We start from the raw sequence: 21,968 nt of genomic DNA on the forward strand, positions 1-21,968 counted from the left end.
TCCAAATCCAACGCGACAGGTGGGGAAGAGCGGGTGAAATGGTATCAATGGATATAATGATTTGAAAGTATCCAGTGAATATATGAGAATATAAAATGGATTTATATATTTTTATTTTTTCCTGCGTTGGTATTGTGTCCATATACTTCCGGTAGAGGCGTTATTTCATTTAAAACAATGCATTTCATTTGATTTTATCAATTAGTGGGAAGACCAGGACCGCGGTCTGGAATACTCCGCTCCGATTGGTCCGAGCGCAGGACTCGGAGTGTGCAGCGCTCCCATATAAACCCATCCAGACTTCCCATCGCTCCCATCTGTCATGCAAGTCCGAAAGGACAGCGAGGTAACGGAGAGACGTGTTGCCGGCAGCCTTCGCTTGGTGTGATTCTGCGCCGCGGACGCTTTTGGAGCGTCATCCCCTGCACGGATTGCGCGTAAAGCGGGAGGCGTCTCTTCGCGTTTAGTTGTCTCATCTGTGTTGAGAGGACCATGCCTTGGAGGACCGGACTTTTCCTCCTGATGGTGCTGAACGCATCTGCCTATGAAGTGGATCAGAACGAGTCTTATTCGCCCAGGAGAACGCGCGTCTCTGCCAACAGCCCTTGTAAGTAACGCGCCGTTCCGTTTTGCGCGTCTCTTAGAGCGCGCACTGCTTTTGCCCATTTCTTACAGCGCATTTCCCACAATGCGCAGGCTCACCTTTGCTTTGCACACTATGAGGGGATTTTTTTTTTTGCTCATATTATTTTTGGCCTATGCAGCCTTTTCTTGCCCGAGCGAGCGCGTTGAATCCCGGAGAAGGCTGCAGGATTAACGCGGTGTAGTGTTTTTTTTTTGCCGGTGTCCTGCCGGCAACAGATGAGCATGGAGCTTGTTGCTGACACCTGAGCGTGCAGGCTGTGTCATGCTGATATGGCTTTGCCTGCTGCATAGATCCCCCACTGTTCTGCATTATAGTGGACTTGAAGGTTTTTTTTTTTTTTTTGTTAAATGATAAAGCTGTAGCCTTCAAAAAAAAAAGAATTAGATGACACCATTTTTATGCATCAGTTGTGTCTTTCCAACAATGCATCCATGTTAGCTGACATTTATTATCCGTCTGAGAGAATCAGAATCTCTCGGTCAAGTCATCTTCCCTTATAACCATTCCCCAAAAAAAAAAAAGACATTGCAAGGCGTAAAACCTTCATGGCTTCATGCAAATGTGGACTTTTCCCTTTTAACATAAAAGGTACGGCCCAGTGTGAAGAGGCGGTGGGTAGCAGGGATGCTGATTCGCTTCTGCAGGATTTGTGTCATCATCCTAAGATTTGCAGCTCGCTCTCTGTATTTTTGAGAACATCTGATGGTGCAGGTCAATATGCCCCCCCCCACCCCAAGGCTCCATGCCATCGGAGTAGATTCTAGGATGAAGATGGAGGAAAGCCAACGATCTGGATGCGCTCATTTACAGATTCTGCTCTGTCCGGGTGTAAAAACAAAAACAAAATCCAAGTTGATTGCATGGATTCAGAGCTGCGGTGTGATGATTCTTTTATTCTACTGAAGGACTGGACGATGCTGCAGGATTTATGAAGCTTTTGCAGACAGTTAGATCAGGGTTACTTGCGGGTTTATAAGCCTAAATAACTATGCCGTCATGAGACACCCCTGAAAACGAATATGGCAGCATTTTCTGAATGTGCTTTCCATTATATAGCCGCTCGTGGGATTAATTCTGCATATTTATCCAGCCTGTCCTTACTTAATTCGTTGAGACAATTGAAGTGGTTGGAGGCAGAGCCCTCGAATTCAGCTTGATAATTACGGCTTGTGTAAAAATTAAAGACAGAGTCTACTGGCAGCGTGTGTGTGTGTGTGTGGGTCGGCAGGGCATGCCAGCAATTTTCAGGAAACTCTTTGGTATTTCTGGTGCTGTTTGTCCAAGCTCTGCTGAAAAGAGCCAAGCAGTGGAATATCCGTCCCTGCCAAGAGAAAAGTGAACTTGTGCCAAACAGTGTCTGCGACTCAGCGAGTTTGTAACGTATCCAATCTACAGTCAAGTGACTGCATGTCTTTTGTGATCCCTTTTGTTCGCCACATTTTCTAAGACGGAACCCTGACAACCCTTGCGTAACGGGGAGCTCGGGGAGTGCGCAGCGATCCCCATCGATCCCGTTGATGGTCCATTCTTTGTGCCCACAGCAGATGTGGCGCGCTGTCTCAACAGTGCCCTCCAAGTTGGCTGCGGAGCTTTCGCCTGCCTGGAAAACTCGACTTGCGACACAGATGGCATGCATGGCATCTGCAAGTCCTTCCTATACAGTGCTGCTAAATTTGACACTCAGGTATACACGTTCTGATTCCTTCCAACAAGTGTGCATTCAAGGATGCATGTCGGACGTGTCGGATCATGTGTGTCGGGTGTGCGAGTGAATGAAGCTCTTTGTGTGTTTTGCAGGGTAAAGCATTTGTGAAGGAGAGCCTTAAGTGCATTGCAAATGGCATCACCTCAAAGGCATTCTCCACCATCCGCCGCTGCTCCACCTTCCAAAGAATGATCTCCGAGGTTCAGGAGGACTGTTACAGCAAGCTGGATATCTGCGCCGTTGCCCGGTCGAATCCAGATGCTATTGGTGAAGTGGCACAGCTACCAAGTCACTTCCCCAATAGGTGAGCTCTTTGTCAAAATCTTTTTAACGTGAAGCAAAGGAAAGAAATCAGATTTTGAAGCTCGAGATCAAAAACGTTTTGCTCGCTGCTCTGCTGCAGATGCGATTGGCACTCTCATGAGGTTAAAACTGAAGGTATATCAGTAAGACGTCGAACTCTTTGCTCTGTTTTTGCCGTCCTAGGTTTTATGGAAAGCTGCTGCAGAGCCTCATGGACTGCGACGAGGACACGGTGGACCTCGTCAGGACCAGCATGGTGGCGCGTCTGGGCCCGGAGATGGCCATGCTTATCCAGCTGCTGCAGAACAAGCCCTGCCCGTCCACCACCGTGGCAGCAGCTGCCGCCATCCCGACTGGAGCGGAGGGCCGCGGGAGCTGGCGCTGGACCATGGGTCCCCATATGTACAAGATTCCACCTCATCAGCGAAACAGAGACTCTGCCAGTAGTTTTGGCAAAAAGCGCTCGGCCGGTGACGACTCCTAACTTCCACTCAGATCCCACACACCCGTGGAACATCGCGAACGCTCCTCTATTCCCTAGCGGTGATGGAAGTTGCAGAAATATGCACCTCTAGGGAATGCCGGAACGCCCATAGAGTTTGGTTGTTGTTATATTGTATATCCTAAACTTTAGGCTTGAGAGACCCCCCCACCCAGACCCCCTTCCATTAATGTGTCTGCTCACAGTTAGCGTTAAACATGAGGCTTGTTGCATCCGACGTCTTTCGATGCCAAGAAGAAAAAAAACTCTCGAGCACAAGTCCATACCTTAAACAGAAATCCAGACGTCTGTTCATGCCTAGAAATCACTCGATGGATTATTATCAGTTGGCTATTGGTAAATTATTGGTAGATGTATTTCATATTTCAGCAGTGAGACCAGTCAACTTGCGAGCATGAGATGTGGAAATGAGTTCATATCCATTTTTCTAACACTAGAATAACAATTAAATGTACTGTATACTAAGCTATCTTAGACAGCCATAGCTAGCCGTCATACGGAGTGAGGTCTGCAGAGGTTTTCACGGCGACCTTTGACCTTAAACTGACCAAAACAAAACTTCAAACTGCCCTGAATGCTATTCATGAAATACCAAAATAGCATCTAGCTATAGCACTTAGCATTTTATCTTCTTCTTTGGATAACAGACGTAGCCACGGTAACACGTTTTCAGATCATCATCCTGCGCTCCAGGATTGTCCAGGTTATGATAAAGTCTTATTATCCGTAGAAAGTCCTTGCATTCCAGGCGCTTGCCCTGCAGACGACTGTTGCTGCGTGTGTCTGCGGACTCTGGATCGCCGTCGCATTCGCCGGTGAGACCGAGGGGAAGCCATCGTCTCTGACCGATGACGTCATTCTCCGAGGTAGAACGCTGTGACGTACGCGCTTGGCTTCCAGTAGAGAGTTACTATTTAAAAAAAAAAAAAGCCTTGTTGGAATATTTATTTTCCTACTATATTATTTAATGTTTCATTTTATTTTTAATGCATTACTGTAGTTTTAATTCGTTTTACAGATTTGACACGCAGTTCAGTCGCGGCTCCGTGAGCTCTATGCCAAATAAAAGGAGAAATTAAAGCGGTGAGCTGGCAGCCCGGCGGCTGAATGGGACCCGTGCCATGACTCTGTGCTGGCCATAGGGGAACGCGGTTGGTCGTTCAAGTCAGGTGATCTACTTTATGGGTGTTTCATTGGACCACAACAAACAGTGGCTTTATTTTGACACGCATTCTGGTTTGAAGGGAGGTTGGGGGGGATTATTGAACACCGATCGAGTATCATCACAGTAAAACAAACACCAGCATCAAGATCCCTCGTAGGAAAAGTCTTTTATGGTTCTGGTGGCACTTCCCTTCGCATGGGCTGAGGTTAAATTGTAACTTTAGATTATATAATATTTATAATATATTAATCACTTATATATATTTTTTTGCCCTTTATTTATTTTTGATTTTATCTTATATGTCATGTAAAGAGATGTGAATGAGCCATTCTCATTATTTGTGTCTGCTTTAAGTCCTCAGTCACAAAGACTTTGTTTAAGCCTCCATAAAATGGAAACATTATTTTAGCATCAAAAAGGCACTTAAATCCATGCGTTTTGTTCTTTTATGCACTTATAATCACTTCATGAATTTGTTCAGATTTCACTGAGGCTGACCTGACAGCGTCGTCAGATCGATGCTTTGAAGTGCGCGATGACGTCACCCCTTTCACACCAATCTCATAATCTTTTTCTTTATTTTGTTCCTGCAGAGGATTTACTGGGATTTAGCCACAAACAATCTGCACAGGAAAGCTGAACCTGCAGGTGTCTAATCTATCTGTCCATCAGGTGAGGTTATAAATGCATATCAATGCAATGAAACAGACTACACAGCTTCATAGTTTCTAGCCCCTGGAGCCCGAGACAATCATTCACTATCAGTAGATTCCTGCAGAGCTACATCACGGAGAGGTGTCTTCATGCAGGTGTTTGTTTCATCCATCCGTTGGGAAATGGATGCTGGTTAGTTGCCATAAGCTTTGATGATGTCATCGGCGGTTCAAGTTTATGTTTCAGGAGTGAAGCACAAATGTTTCTGCACATGCAAAGCTTTTATCCACCCTACTTCATTAACTCCTGTTGGATTATAAAATGAGTTTATATATTATAGTACGGCTATACGAACGAAGCACAGTCCAGAATTAAAAAGCAGATGTCGGTGTCAATTTAACAGCTATATGTTAAGAATTCAAAACTATGCAATAATCTCACAAGCAACACAGATATTGACCTTTTATTTCATTCAGTGCCGGCCGATGCTGCGAGAACAAAGCAGCAGCTCGTACGCATCGTAACTACTCTCACGGTGAGAAGGCGCCGCTCCTCCTCTTGCCTCGTCTGTCTGTGGTTTTTGTTTTGTTTGTTTGTTCCGTAAAGATTTCGTTTCGTGTTGTTTGGTGCGAAAGGACGGCAGTTTTGAAGGAGTCACTTGGGAAGTTAAGAGCTATATAGTCACACTGTAAAAAAAATATCCTTTAAGTTCTATTTTATGTTACATGTGCACTTTGCATCTAAACCACTATAAAGGGCATTGAAAACATTCAGCACATGTTTTTTTTATTTATCCGGTGAATGGAAATCTGTCTGAATATTCCGCATCCTGAAGGGTCGGGGGTTTTCTTCATGTACTACCGATACATATGTCCGTATCTCTGTTGTCCATGGGGTGAATCCAAAACCCAACAGCTGCTGCTAAACTGTTACATCCCTGTCTGGTGCTGTCCGGATGTCCCCCCACCCCCCTCTCCTGTGGCCGCTGTGAGTCCGTCAACCTCACAAGCGAGCTCAGCATCAGGCCACCATCGCATTTGAGCATTTTAAATGTCGTTATCCATGTCTTTGTATTTATTTTCTACAAGCGTTCCTTGTGCCAACCATATTTGGCACAAGGGCAAATTGACTGTTTCCTCACGGAGTCAAATGCATCGCGGGAATCTCTGAGAATGTACCTGTATACTGAATGTCTGTTTCAGCCGAGGACACGTTTAGGTGGCCCGCGAAGGCTTTCTCTTTGTTTCTGATTCAAGCGTAGGGCGGCTTAAGGTGGTACTGGAGCGTTCTTAAAATTGGCCCACGGTGAGTTCCGTGAAACTGATTCTCCTGTCAACACCAGAGACAAAAAGACTCCCTCACTTCTGGCACTTCATGGTACTTTTTTCCTCTCAAGACTTGAAATAGTTGATAAATGTTGTGCTTAAATAAAAATTAAAAAGCTTCAGTGACTAGTAAAGTTTATTTTGTATTATTAGTTATTTTACTATCAGATTCTAAAAGTTATTGAGAATTTAAAGAGATTATTGACGTTTCTGATGCTGTGTAAACGCATGATTGATCCTTGTAAATCACTTGCACTTTAAAATACACCCCATATACATATATACCCATAATGTGTATATGTTTGGGTTTTTTTCTCTGTACTGAAAAGTCATGAAAGATACAAATGCATCAGTTGTGTGTCTTTTGCTGATCAGAAATAAATATTTATCAAGATATGGTATGAAATATGTTGCTCTTGTTTCTCTTATTCTGATCCATCATCAATCGCAGCGCTGCATCAATATTTACTGACTTTAAATGATTTTTTGTTGGTATTTTCATACTCCTGGAAAAAAGAGGCCTTATGACTCAACGTAAAACACATTTGACTTTTCAGGGCAAATAAAAATGTAATTAAAAATGTTTAACTAAAGGTAGTATGGATTTATATATAGGTTTTATTATTGGCAGTGTTTCATTCAAGAACACATATGACAAAACTGGCATACATTCTGTCGCTGCAGATCCCCTTAGAACACCTCCGAGGACCCTTAGGGGGTCCCCGGGCCACACTTTGACTGCTAGCCACTGTTTTAATGGGTGTAAGATGATAAAAACTGAATTTTCCATCAGCTCAGAGGAACACTTAAGCTCTGATTGCCAAAACAGAACAATTCAAACTCCGTCTGAAAGATGAGTGGGAGCACATTTATATGTCTCATCAAAAAACCCAGAACATCTCAAGTTAAAAATGGAAAAATGTCCTGACATCCTGAACATATGTTGGAGTGTTAAATGTTGTGAGAACAAAAACTGGAATATGTTTTCTAAAACAGGCTTTTTTGGGGGGGGGGGGGGGGGGGGGGGGATAACTGCTTCCTTTCATCCTCGGCCCTTCCATCATGCATGACCACAAAATCTACAATCTACATTTGCATTTCTAGTTTTCTCATGATAAATGGAAACAGGCTCAGTCCTCGGGTCGCCATCATCCCAAGCACTTATACCAGCAGCTTTAAAAGAGCTTTCAACTCTTCAACTCTCAAACCGTTTCACCTTTTCCTCCATATTGGTTCTATTAACAAAGAAGCCTAATCTGGATTTAAACCCAGAACCTTCTTCTTGAAGCACCGTGCCGTCCCGGTCTACCCTGTTCTTTTAACTAAATGTTTCACCAGCTGCTCGCCAACTTTACCCATCAGCCATTTTGTGCTGGCTATAGGTGAGCTGTACGGTATAGTGGGATTTTAAGGTGAGACAAAACATAAAGTTTGGAGCCAGAAAAAGAAGAGAACCGACTGAAAGAAGGAAGAACATGCAGAGTTGGTGACAAACCTCTGTGGGTTCGAGCCCTTTCGCCCACAGCTCTCGTTCTGCTCCCATAAGGCCCATATATCCTGCAGACACAGAATATAGGGGCCTCCTTTGTTCTGAGCATTTATGATTTTCCATTCTTTTCTTTGTGTCCTGCCTTAGACCATGGCTTTCCTTTAGTTTGAGCCTCCTCCACAAGTCCCTAAACATTCCCAAATGTAAGTTCCGCTGGCTACGATAAGAGAACATTCTGTACCATTTACTGAAACTAACCGTATATCAAATTCCTCGCAGCGAATCCTATATGGAAGCTGCTGTACTGGTGAATCTGAAGCCTGGAAGAGGCTTCGGTTGGTTTACCTCATCCGCTCAGTATGTGGGACATTATCCTGCAGGACCCGTGGAGGGAGATGAGGATGGAGATGCAAAATTAACTTTCTTAAACTTGAGCACGAATGAGCTGAAACTGCAAAGTGCATGTTTGGTTGGAGAGCCCGAGGAAAGGAGCGGGCGGAACGCAAAGAGGCTCCACGGACAGCTAATCTCAGGCAGAGGGAGATATCATTTCATGCCTATTTAGAGGAGAGCCCTGAAGGGCTTTTCTCATCAGCCGCTCTCCAGTCTCGTGGATAGGTGATGCAGCAGCTCGGCGCACAGATCCCACCATCTTTAAAGAGACATTCAGTCCCCTTTGTGGAAGAGACATTCAGTTTGTGCATTCATGGACAGAGCCCCCCACCCCCCATGCGCTGCATCTGAAACTCTGGAGGCTTTTTGACATCAGCACTTATAATTAGGCAACTTCTAATCGGGATGCAATTACAGCTCTCGACGCGGAGACACATCTCGTTGCCAGGAAACATTTGACCCCTTTGGTTGCCTGTTTCTTGCGGGCTGCTGCCAATAATTACGCATATGCGATTCGTACAACCTGTTTGTGCAGCATTTGAGTTTTCGGTGTGATGCTTCGAAGCGATGCTGCGCAAAGACTGCGCATGCATTGCGCTCAGCGCACAGCGGGGTGCGCGATCTTTAAAGTCATGGCACCACTGGTTTGCAGTGGTGCCATGACTTTCTTGAGCAATTATGAAACAGTGTATCCATAGCATGCCCATAAGCGTCAGCAATTTAATGGGCCAAAACGAACAATGCGCTGCGGTTAGCGCGGCTCTCCACCCCCCCAGTGTTATTTATATTCATCATTATGGCCTCTTCTTTCCCACGAAACTTCATCAGCACGTGTGACAAATTCGATGCGCAGTGAAATGGAGTATGACTGAGAGCGGAGGAAGATTAAATGCACTCCAATCGCTATCTCTTCATTTCTGTGGGGAAATACCCAAGGACAGGGGGGGGGGGGGGGAGAATTAGATCAGATTTTACTGAAGGAAGTGCTGAAGTGGAAGGGAAGAAGATATGAGACAGAGCGTTTTCCAATTTCTGCCCAATCATCTCCAGATATGTCATCCAGTGCGGTTTCTGATTCTGGACATGCTGAATATATTAAAGTAAACATTTCACGGGTGCTGCAAAGCAGAAAAGAGATAAATGGTGGAAGCTCACAATCTTAAATATTTTCTCTGTTACTTCCTAAAGTGTGCAGCAACCAGTTTTAACAAAAACACAACCTGAGATTGTGAAATGTTAGTTAATAGAGAAAATGACTTGGCGACAGGTCAATGCGCGCTGCAGAACACTGGATGGCAGCAAATTGATCGTCAGGCGTGGATCCGTTCGTCCTTTTGCTGAGGATGTTTGAATGAACGCGGTGAGACAGCGACATCTAGCGGCTGAAGCTGGTCGGCGTCAGTGTGACGTCACAAGAAACGACGCATTTGTCCGTCATATATGTTTTAAGGATTATTTGAGGCGCCCCATTGTGGTTGTCGTCCTCAGTCTCTCCAAAAGCATCTGCACTTCTGTCACCGTGTTCGTAAAGCAGGGGATTTACGTCAACCACATTGGCTTTCGATTGCTTTTAGATTTTAAAGGGAAGCATCCAGGAGGACATGGGTGTGTGCCGTATTTATTTGCATTGCTCATTGCTGCAACAATTGCAACACTGATTGATTTGTCTGCAACGTGCACAACAAAGGTGCATGCGCAGTGAATGGAGTTAAATCATCATGCAGGTTTTGTGTGATTGAGCGTTTGAAATGTTAAAGCTGTCCTATAAATATTTACATCAGAGATCACTACCAAGCTTTCAACAAGCGCCAGGGCAAATATTGAATTCAATGTGGGTGAAATGTTCGCACCTGCTGTCCTGGGAAGCGTCTGCAGCGTGCACGTTATATGTCAGAGCATGGGGAACGCTCTGTTCCTGTTTGAGCTCTAAGATCTGGCAGAAGAACTGAGGGTAATCATTTCAGTATTTTCACAGAGCAAATTAGACGTTTTATCGCCAATCAAAGAAACCAGGGTCAGTGCAGCGTTGTGCAACATCAGCACGCCTGTGGGTGGTGTTTGTGGCATCCTGTCTTACGTCTCTTTACGTTTATTTATCCGTGGCATTCTTCCCTTCAGTGTCGTTGTAACACTCAGGATTCACCGTGAACGTCGGTCCGATTTTAGTTCCGGCCCTGCAGTCGGAAGCTTAGGTTCAGTTTCACAAAGTACAAGACAACTGTCTCCTCTTTCAGCTGCCATCAGCCTCCTATTTTTGCCGTATGATGAATTAGGGGTATTGTGTGGTTACCTGTACTTAGGTAGCGTCTTATGTTACAGTGAGGGAACAAATCAAAAAGGAAAGGCTTTGATTTTGAGCAAAGAAACTTACGGTGAGCATCTCTTCCAGCCCTCAGAGGAATCAGATGAAGGGATTAAGTAATTTACCCATCAAAGGAGACGACTTGAAATCCCCAAGGTGTCAAACAAATCGACTTCTGAGTTTTCTGGGGGGGGGGGGGGGGGTTCAGGTTCAGGTTTCTGTTTTTTGATGCTTTAAGGTATAAGGAATATCACTGCCGAGGAGTACTTCAGTTGATTTGACATGTTTGTTTAATAAAGTTTGTCAAGCGACTCTTTGGACACGCTGCAACTGCCTGAAGGGTCTCCTTGGATTCCACGCCAATGACCAAACACCACTTGCTCACTCTTTTTCTTCTTCAAAGTAATTTTTTGTCCTAAAGATCACTCAATTAAATCACGTTTATATGGCGTGTTTTTGCCTCAAGGATCCTGAGGTTTATACAAGCCACCTGTACCACCTAATTTCAGGAAATGGGTGACAACAAATCACAAATTAAAAAAACGGAGGTTTTGATTGGATCACTGAGCTGTAGAAAAATTCAGAAAAAGGTTATTTGTGCCAATAAATCGTAATATTTTCAACTTTGATACCATTGATTATAACTATTGGAGCTTTTTAAGTGACCTAAAACTGATCATCTGCTTCGGGTTTAAATCATTAAACGTCAGAAACACTGACCTCTAGTGGCAGATACAGGATCTACTGCAGATTTGACCAGAGGTGAAATGTTGGATATATATAAATTACCAGTACTTGGCGCTGTAGAGCACCAGTTCTTAATTGTTCATTCATTCATTGTCCCAACCGCTTAATCCGTTATCGGGTCGCGGGCCAAGCCGGAGCCTATCCCAGCAGTCAATGGGCGAGAGGCGGGGGACACCCTGGACAGGCCGCCAGTTCATCGCAGGGCAGTTCTTAATTGTGACATGTTAAATTGATATTATCAACACATGAACGGAACCATGTACATTTATTCATAAGAAACATAACAAACTTTCCATTTTAAATGTTTATCCGAAACTGAACCAAATAATTGTTACCTGAACATAACGAAGTAATTTTGCTGCCTAAATCTGACCAAAATAAAAGTGTAAATTGCATTACTGTTTGAAATATCCTGTTCCGTTCCTCTGCACGACAGATGGACGCGAGCTGTCAGCGCCAACTCAACACATGCACGCGCACATACGTAAGAGTTCACAGTAAACATCATGCAAATATTCAAAAATTACAAAACTATGAAAAATAATCTAATAATGCTGACAGGGCTTGTTGAAAAAATGATCCATACATGAGAAAATGTGGAAATCTGAGCCGGTTTTTAGATTGTGAGTTAATAAGAATGAATGTATAAACCATTTAAAACATAAATTAATCACCTGATCTCATTTGATAATCCTTTATAATCCAAGGCGCGCTTCAACCTTGATATTTTTTCCTGCAGCATTTGTAATGTCCCAAATAGACCCATCAACGGTCCCACTCACAGCGGTGGAAGTGAAGTGGCCTCCATGTGTCCCTCCCTGCAGTGGGACATTCCGTGTCTCTCCTTGTTCCTGGGACGCGCGTCTCAGCCTCAGTCAAGCGTCCCAGGCTGGCGCCGCCGCCCGTCCGCTCCCACAACATCGGGTATAAAGTTACTGTTTGTTGTGGCCCGAGAACACTAATAACGAGGCAGGAAAACAATGTTGATGGCAAAGCTGTTCAACATCACCCTGAGATCACTCAACCCCTAAGGACGTGCGCGCCGATTAACCAGGCGCGTGCAGGTTTTTGGGTATAATAGACTGAATTAATCAGCCGCTTTGGGAACAAATTAATTTATCTGGAAGAGTTTGTTCTTTCTGATGCGTCCATAAATAATTTATTTTTAGCACGGTGTTAAACAAATTCATGGAGAAATTCATAAAATCTACACGAGTTGTTAAATCTTTTTTTATTGTACGTAATTTGGTAAAATTAAAATAATTTAAATGTCTCGAAAGTTTATGGCTTCACAGCATCTCTGCATTTCGGTCTCAGATAAGTGAACTTCTTTTTCTGAATTGCTTCTTAATGACCCAGAGAGGGTGTGTGTGTGTGTGTGTGTGTGTGTGTGTGGGGGGGGGGGGGAAGGTGGGTGTTGGCTCCAGACCTGCCTTGCTCTTTATCTGGACCCTTGAATGATATAAATCAGCCCAGTTGAGAGAAGCGTCCGGCGGCAGCAGCAGCAGCAGCAGCGCGTAAAAAGGATCCGGACATAAACTACATAAGATTTGGGATGCATCCCAGTTCAACCAGCACGACGCCCTTTTCAGTGAAGGACATCCTAAGGCCGGAGCACCACCACGATTTTGGGAATGAGTTATTGATAACGGATGAAGACGTTCCAGCCGGTTATCAACTGGTGCCCGGTTCGTCCGGGAGAACCGGGCGTCTGTGCGGGGGACAGCCGGAGCCGTGTGCCTCTGGGACGACGCAGGAGAAACTGTTTGAAGCTCACAGCTCAGCAGCAGAAGAGGAGATAAGTGAGGGTGAGATGAAGCACGCGTGCACGACCTGCAGTCAGTCTCACCGGCGGTGACGGCGCACGGTTTCAGGCCTCCCGACGGGGGGGCCGTGGCGCGCAGGACCCAGCATGACGTGACAGTTTTATTTAGCTCTTAATTTGAAAAGAAAAGCAAGTTTATTCAGTTAAAAAAAAAAAAAAAAAAATTGAGAGGTCGATTATTTATTGCATATTTTTTCCACCAATTATAATTTTTTTAAATCGCGTAATTTAACGGGTAGTTAAACATGTCTTATAATCCGATCTGGTCAAGCGCAACATTCTAAAAGAGGTCAAATGAACCACAGGAGTGCTTATTCCTTTTTTATAATATATCAAGATTTAACGAAATCGTGCTGAAATGTTCTATAATCTATTGATTTGAAATTTTAAATGGTCGTTTTAAACTGAAAAAATATCAAATGAGCGTCTCTTTTTTATTTTACTCTGTGCAGAAGACTAACGATACTCGTGAGGGCCGGCAGCTCGCTATAATAGCTTTTCTTTATAATATAATTTTATGATCATAATAAATAATTTACTGCACACATATATGGTCTATAAAAAAATAACAATTATTTTTTACACAAATTTTACAATGTTTTTTTAATGAATTTGGAATACGAATCGTTTTAAACAATTTATTTGACTCTTCTTTTCGGACCCACAGAGATGAGCGGCCTCGACAGCTCGCCTGACTGCGGCAGCGGCTCCAGAGACAGACCCAGGCCGCGCCGGAAGCCCCGCGTCCTCTTCTCCCAGCCCCAGGTGTCGGAGCTGGAGAGGCGCTTCCGGCAGCAGCGCTACCTGTCCGCCCCGGAGCGGGAACACCTGGCCCACGTGCTCAAACTCACCTCCACGCAGGTCAAAATATGGTTTCAGAACAGAAGGTACAAATGCAAGCGCCAGAGTCAGGACAAGTCTCTGGAGCTGGCGGGGTACCCCCCCGCACCGAGGAGGGTGCCGGTGCCGGTGCTGGTGCGGGACGGGAAGCTGTGCGGCGCAGGTTCAGCACCTTACAACGTGACTCTTGGACATTACAATCCCGTGTTTGGATTCGGAAACGGGGGCGTGTACAGCTGCAGTTACCGGAACGCGTCTCCTCCGACCGGCAATAACCACCTGGTTGATTTAAGAGGCAGCAGCGAGGGGCCCTCCAACCACGGACACTTCCCGGCCTCCTTACAGGGCGTCAGAGGCTGGTGATTTTACAGAGTAGATTTTAACGATTTATAGTTGTTGTTTTTTTCCTCGCTTAAAAATAAAGTAAAAAAAGAAAAAGATTCTGCCTGAACTTTTTTTTTTTTTAGATCTTTTATACAGGTAATAATTTTTAAATATATATATTTTAGATTATATCCTTTGGTGATTTCCTACTATAGTGTTTGTTTGTTTTTAAGAACATTAATCCGTCCATTACTGCCTGTTTAAACGATGCTCCTCATGGGATTCCATTATACCTGATTAGCAACCTTTTGATGGCTGCTCATAGAGATGTCGCCTGCGTATCCCGGCGAGCCATCAGAAAGCTAATGGATGAAGTGACATCTGACCTGTCAGGGCTCCTCTATCAAACTGGACTCATTATTGTCTCATTCACAAATCCGCTGATAAGACCGGAGAGCTTGTCCTGTCCCGGAGCTTTGCTTGGTAAACAAACCCGCAGACAGAGTGGCTCTTTAACTTCTTCAAACTTTCAATCAAACCCAGTCCGACCTGTCACACACTCCAGACTCAATCCACTTGTGCTGTGGAGCAAATAGTCCCCTGCACGCAGTTTCATGTCACGCTGTCGACTTGTTGTAAAAGCACGCACGTCTAAACGAAGGTGAAATCTCCAATCGCATGAGTTTAAATGAAATGAAATCACTAATTTGATCGTGATTAAAATCAATGAAAGGAAACCCGAGTGTGTTTTGTCACTCTGAGCCACACAGCCCGAGGAGGAGAAATACCTCCAGGAGGAGGAGAGAGCAGCTGAAGGAGCATCTACTCCTAGATAAGAGCGATGCTGCAGACAGAGAGGAGACGAGAGACACTTGAATAGATCAGATAAGAGAGACAGGGATTACTGAAGTTAGCAAAATCGATAGTGTTAGAAGCTCAAATTGATTAAACTAAAAAACACTAAAATCAAAAGGTGGTTAATGAAATACTTCAGACCTCACTAGAACCTCTGCCGAGGTCCATCAGCCCAATTTAATTCAATCAAATTAGACAAAAGACTAAAGTTAAATAGAGACACAGGATTTGTAACGTCAGTTTAAAGCTGATGGATCCACTGAGATGCGTCTTAAAACCAGAATTGTGTAGATATCTGCTGACTGTGCATAATCAGAGTCCTTTCATTGACAGTGAGCTTGTTCCTGCAGCTGCTGGGCTAAATCCAGATTACTGCCATGCAGCCTCAAAAAGATGAGCTTTCTATCCAGTATACATAAAATATCTTTCATACGGCGCATATAAAAAAGAAAGGGAACCAAGTTCAAATGGATTCAGAGAGGAATGCAAACCATTTGAGAATCATCACAGCCATCTGGTTCAAAACTGTTCTTGGTATCTTTATACAGATGTATTTGTAACAGATTTTCAAATCCATGAACGGAGATTTCAATGTTAAAATGTAAAAAAAAAAAATCCTGACCTCATTCTGGATCAGATCCAGAAGACATTTTGCATGATGAGGATTAATGGGATCAAAGTTAGACCGAGAACCATCTACAGGTTTGTTTTTCATCAAGATTCATCCAGCAGCTTTTCTGTAATCCTGCTAACACACAAACGCCATCAAAACCATAACTTCCTTTTTGGAGGGGGGGGGGGGGGGTAAACTAGTTCGGTTTAAAGTCCTTCAAGGAAAGAAAAAAACACAATTAGAATAATTGAAGATAAATTGCGTCATAATTATGGTCTGTCTGGAACCATCACATTGACCTGCTCGGCTGACACCCCCTCTGATGTCGTACAATAGAGAGGGGAACTTGTGCAACGGCGCAGGTGCAGGTACTGCATTACGACACCGATGATACGCATCTCCACTCCCGATTCACACAAAGAAAAGGCAGAGAAGCAGAAAAAAGCTCGATGGCACAACAACCCTCGGGGAGGCTCAAAGAAAACATCGTCAACGTATACTGCAGAAGACAAATGCCTTCCTAGGCTAAAAGGTCAGAGGTCGTCCTGTGTCACGTCTGATGGAGACGTACACAGTCAAATATCTGCAGAGGGGTAGACAGAACACGCGTGTGTTGTCATTGATAGTTCCCATCCGGCATTAAATGACAAATAACCATGGTGTTGTTGTATTTTCTAAATTATGAATTTATTTCAAGGCCTCATTTAAAAAAACAAACATTTTATTCCATATTCAGGAATGCAAGATGAAAAAAAACCCGAATTCTGTCTAGACAGAGGGATCAGAATCCAGAGAATATTTATGTTTCAATTCATTTAGCAGTAAAACGTCATTTTAATTTCTGAATGACAGCATTGCCATCAATGTGACGTTGTGGTGTTGGGGACTTCTCGTGTGGCTTGTGGGGGGGGGGGGGGGGGCACGGAGAGGACCGTGTTTATCATACCAGCGTTCAAGCATTTCAAAATGAAGCACAAACTCCCAGAGGAGCGCAGACGCCGCTAGTAAACACCTCCTCCTCTGGAGAAAGTCGGACCGACCCGCGGAGAACAACAAATAAACAGCCGCCGAGCAGCGACCGTGTCCGTCCAGGAGCCGGCCTCAATGTGTCAAAGTCATTAGTGGTCCAGTAGGTAGGACCACCCACTCTGACCCACTGACCCCCTTCACATGGACGGACTTCTGGAGCGGGAACTGTAAATGATCATTCCTCTCTGTGAACACTGACTGATACTGAATTATTGTCACATTTCATTGTATGAGCAAACCAGACAATACGCAAAGCACGCTTTCATCATGTTTCAAATTTCAGATGAAATTATTTTTTTATAATGTTTATTACAACATTTCTCAGAATAGTTTGAGCAAAAAAAAAAGAATCTGTTAACTTTCTGAGGGAAGGTTTTATTACTCAGATATGATGTGGCTGTTTCTCGTGTGGCTTAAATACAGATTCAGCATAAAATCTGTATTTAAAGGGCCTGTAGTTTTTTAGTTTATAGTGTAGGCATATGCAGACATGCAATATTAAAAGTATATAAAGTGTGCATTTATATAAGAACAGTCTTTACGCATCTGCATAAACTTCTCGCCACCTCATGCAGCTGATCTAAAGATGCAGACAAATAAAAGCAGGGAAGTCCCGGCTCCTCCTCTTGTAACTCCGCCCCCCGCTCCTCTATAAATTCCCACGTTGGGCGTGTGTGAGGAGACACACTTCTCCAGCCCCTACGCCACTGAGACGTCCTCCGATTTGTCTGTTGCTGGATGGAAATGTCTGACGCAGCCAAACCTCCGACTTCCTTCCTCATCGAGGACATCCTGTCCATCGAGGACAGCGAGAGATTTAACAGTAAATGCTGTTCGCAGAAGACGGAAAGACGCTCACAGCGGAAAGAAGAGGCCGAAAGGTCGGAGCAGCTTTGTCCTCCGGAGACAACGTTCGATGTGGAGACAGGTGAGCTCCTGCAGGGATGCGGAGGAATTTCCTCAGGTGTTTCTTCTTTACGTTGTGATTACACAACCTGCAATCTCTGATCCAGCAAAGATCCAATCATGTCTTTGTTCCTCACAGGATCCCTGGACACATCCTGTTGTCCCGGCACTTCAGAGTCCAGCAGTTTCTCCTCTGAAGGGAAACAGAAGCGCGCCAGGGCTGCGTTTACACACCTCCAGGTGCTCGAACTGGAGAAGACATTCAACCACCAGAAATACCTGTCCGCCCCGGAGCGGGCTCACCTGGCCAGCACCTTAAGACTGACCGAGACCCAAGTGAAAATCTGGTTCCAGAACCGAAGGTACAAGACGAAACGAAAGCAGCAGACGTTAGAGTTCTGCGAGGACAAACTGCGCCCGAGAGACAATTTAGTCCAATCATCGCTCATCGCCTCCTTCTATAAAGCCTACCAGTACAGATCCCTGTGGGACCCCCGTGGCCCCTGGGGGCCAATGTTATGGTGAAGATGAAGTTATGTATGAATCTGAAATGAATAATCACAACTTTTTATTCGGCATCTTAAATATTCAGTGGATTCTTTCCTCTTTGCTTTTTACCATCTAAACTAATTTTGTCCACGAATGCATCGTGCAGTTTTTAAATCACGCTTCAAGAGACAAATGCACAAGAATCTACAAACATTGTGGTGGTGGACACTAAACCTTTGATTTTTGAAGTCAAACATTGCACAGATGATTCATAAATTATGAAATTAAATGAGCTTTTCTTTAAAGCTGTGTCTTAATTCGCTGACGTTTCACACAATGTCTTAGTAAACTTAGTACAAATGTACTACCAAATTACACAGCAGCAAAACAAAACAAGAGAAAACAGTCTTGTAAAATGATAATGGCTGATTTTATCTAATTTAGAATGACTTCTAGTGAAATGTGAAGCGGGCAGCTGCATTATAAGTGTCACTCTACAGACACATTGAAACTGCAAGGAGTTAAACCCTGATTACGCAGAAAAGAAGAAGAAAAATAGAGGATAGAATGAGGCAGAGATGAAGTTGATGTTGAACATGAGGGCCGAAGAATGAGATCTGATTCCCTTAAAGAGCTCTCGGCCCGATGAAAACCGGGAGATAAAGCTGCTCTTAAACCCTAAAGAGGTGACATCACGAGAAAAGCTTCCGGATCTTATCTGAAAGCATTTTGGGGGGGGAATATATTTTATAATGACTCAATAGGAAGCGATGATTACTGAAGCGGTAAAATAGTAAGCAACAACAGACACAGTACACAACAGATATGCTGTTCCGTGATACAAGACAACGACTAAGCACAGTATGAAAATCTCTAGATCGCTACTAAAAGGGTTCAGTTTTATTTACATAGCAGCAGATCGTATCAAACAGTTATCTACAGGCATTTCTAGGTAAAGCAGGGGAAGACCTGCTCTTATACAGCAAAGTACAACTTCCTTTTAACAGGCAGAAACCTTGAGCAGAACCCAAGACCTGTAGTGGGCGACCAGCTGCCTTGACCGAGCCGATTCCACAAAAAAAGGAGATGATAACTTATAAACACGCATAATTACCACAGAGAGGTATACTGCATGGAGGTGCAGAGGAGGTGATGAGGACCGAGATATTGGAATGACGCGCAACATCGCTGGGAAAAGCTCCGCAGCGTTGGATAAAGGTGGAAAGAGGTTTAGGAATCCTTTTTAAATAATGCATATAAACGTCATTTTGATTTTTGACACGAGAGCTTTTTTTTTTAAAACAAAAACTGTAGAGCTACATTTTACTCCTAAACTAAGAACTTGTGTTTCTTTTTTTTGCAGAAACATTTGAGTGCAAAATACAAACAGGTCTCTAATATCAGACATACTTTACATTCATAAAGAAATATGGCATCCTTACCATGCAACAAAAAAGTTCAAACAACCAGAAAGCATATTGTGTTGTGCAAGCAGCATTTTAAAGTGTCACCAGCTTTTTCCTGCGCCCATGTCAGCTCTCCCATGACTATAAAAGCTATCTGTCCAATCTGGTGGCACCGCAGCTGCGTTTAACCCTTAGCTTAAGGACGTCTAAAACCTGCTGCAGGTAGGCGACGCACACAGTGTGCATCCAGCGACTCGTGCGTGTAGATGTAGGAATGTGGTTTGTTATCTTTCAGTGTGAAGATGTTCTTTACGTCCCGATACGGGATGGCGAAGTCATTGTCTTTTGCTCTTGAGGTCCTTGCAGGCTGAAAGCCACAGGTAAAATGACTGTTACTGTAATTCTGTGTCAAAATGTTGAAAAATCTTCAAGTTAAGTCTGCATGTCGCCCCAAGGTTACGTGCTTGAAGTGTTTCTGATTTCCATAAATGAATAATGAATCTAAAAATAAAAAAAGTGTCGAATTCAGGGAGCAAATAAAAAGTTGTTAAAAAAAAAGCATCTTATAAAAGTGCCTCCAGTAAGTAAAAACCACATCTGGATTCAAAATCATTGGGTATCAAATAATATTTGGTCTTTGAGATTTCTACCATCTCCTGAAATTACAAAGTAGAACAGGGGGAACAGAGGATTCAGGTGTTTAAGGATTAAGGAATGGAGGAGGAGGAGGAGGATGCACACAAACTTGGATTTGGAATCCAGAGAAATACAACCAAAACATGAATTCTGAAGCGTCATAATTTCCTTGAATTGAAGCGAGTTCTTATCCCCCGTTCATTCTGGACCCTTGGCGTAAACAGGTAATTACGAGGAGGGCCGATAGCATCTGTTTTGACGACGCGGGAAATCTGACCGTGTCTCTCAGCGTCTCTCGGGCTCATCAGATAAAGGAGCTCGTTGACGGATGGAGCTGAAGGTTAGGAGAACTGTTATTTTCTACATTTGCACTTCCTGTGGCTCAAAGACACGCGGAACTATCGATTCACAAACATCAGACGGCTTAGAACCAACATCCTCTGGTGTGTTTGGTTCTCTGTCGCTCTCTGGGGCTCGGCCGGGGGGGGGATTGACTCTAAATCTGTCCCTGCACCACCTGGACAAAGTTGCTGCAGGGACAAAATGTAAGATTGAAGACATTCACCTGCGTGAATGTTTCTCTATAGAGAGGAAATCACAAATGAGATTCCAAATGCCTCCCCCTCCTCACCTTCACGGTTTCTTTTCATTTATTCTTATACTGTTTATATAAAGATATGCCTGCGCACAATACTCCACGTAATGACAGAAAGCCAGGCTGATCTGATTTCTTCTAGAGATGGAGACAGAGCTTGATCCGAGCCACCATGCCCCGGGACACGTACACTTGCCGTCCCCCCTGCCGTGTTTGCTTTTCGCCCCCGTCCACAAGCCGGTTGTTTATCTGAAGCACACAATGACGCCCCCACTCGGCCCCGTGCCCTCTTGTCCTTGTCATAATCTGCGATAATCTGCAGTAAACCGTCCCACTACTTTCAATCTTTATTCCACAGGAAAACTGGAAAATGACTTCACTCTTTCCGCCCTACTGGTGCGTCCGCGTAACGGGACGAGAAAAGGCTCCCGGTACCGTAACAGAGGAAGTTTACGATTGTTCCTCTGTGGAAAGATGCAGGGCAGTTTTAAGTCTCCATACCTTATCAATTCCAACAAGGTTGTCCGACAGTCACGGCATATTGGAGCGCCAACAATGGCCGCCTTTGTGCAGGAGGTTTGGATTTCTCTTCATCTCTTATGAGGATCTGCGTGTTTTTCAAAGCATCACTGGCCACCCTGAGCAGCACGACAAATTGTTTACTTCATCTCATAATCACACCCCTAAATACATAGGAGATAAGACGTTGAGCATTTTGGTTTTTTGGCATTTAAACCCACTTGGTTCCACATCCCAGTGGGACAGATCCGATGAATAGAGGAAAAGCTAAGAGGGATGTTTTAAACTCCACCTCTCATGTTTTCATCAGTTGCCTCCAGTTCACTGAAAACAGGAGCGTGAGGGAGGCGGGTCCAATTATACGTGACCGCATCTGTTCAGAAGATGATTGGCTGAGTCTTATGGCAACTTAGTCCAGGCTAATCATCTTCCTACACGACGAAACGCAAGTCTATTATTACCTCATCATTTATCCTGGTAGTTGGCAACAGCATCAAACGGTGACAGAGGATGACGTCTGTGGTGACCTTTATTTTTGTCCTACACCACCCCCTGGTGGACGTTTATGATCTCTGCAGGATATCATCTTTAAAGACAATTGCATAGTGTAGGTTTTAATGTTGTATGATTTTATTCCGTGTGCTTTTAATGCATATTTTGGCTTTTACGTGTGTGTTTTAAAGCATGTTTTTTCTTTTTT

At 44.0% G+C, this 21,968-nt stretch overlaps 3 protein-coding genes across 3 annotated transcripts; all 3 read left to right on the forward strand.

Annotated features, from left to right (window-relative positions):
• Window positions 1-435: 435 nt before the first annotated feature.
• On the forward strand, window positions 436-3,138 carry stc1 (stanniocalcin 1). Its single transcript, XM_068738433.1, has 4 exons — window positions 436-607; window positions 2,188-2,330; window positions 2,444-2,655; window positions 2,838-3,138. The coding sequence occupies exons 1-4, from the start codon at window positions 493-495 to the stop codon at window positions 3,136-3,138; spliced, it is 771 nt and encodes a 256-aa protein (XP_068594534.1). The 5' UTR covers window positions 436-492.
• Window positions 3,139-12,786: 9,648 nt separating this feature from the next.
• nkx2.7 (NK2 transcription factor related 7) lies at window positions 12,787-14,259 on the forward strand. The gene is made up of 2 exons (XM_068738703.1): window positions 12,787-13,049; window positions 13,731-14,259. Exons 1-2 carry the CDS (start codon window positions 12,787-12,789, stop codon window positions 14,257-14,259), a joined length of 792 nt encoding a protein of 263 aa, XP_068594804.1.
• Window positions 14,260-17,455: 3,196 nt separating this feature from the next.
• nkx3-1 (NK3 homeobox 1) lies at window positions 17,456-18,148 on the forward strand. Its single transcript, XM_068738757.1, has 2 exons — window positions 17,456-17,645; window positions 17,763-18,148. Exons 1-2 carry the CDS (start codon window positions 17,456-17,458, stop codon window positions 18,146-18,148), a joined length of 576 nt encoding a protein of 191 aa, XP_068594858.1.
• The last annotated feature ends 3,820 nt before the right edge of the window (window positions 18,149-21,968 follow it).

Source organism: Brachionichthys hirsutus, chromosome 4 (assembly GCF_040956055.1).
Source record: "Brachionichthys hirsutus isolate HB-005 chromosome 4, CSIRO-AGI_Bhir_v1, whole genome shotgun sequence".
Lineage (NCBI taxonomy): Eukaryota > Metazoa > Chordata > Actinopteri > Lophiiformes > Brachionichthyidae > Brachionichthys > Brachionichthys hirsutus.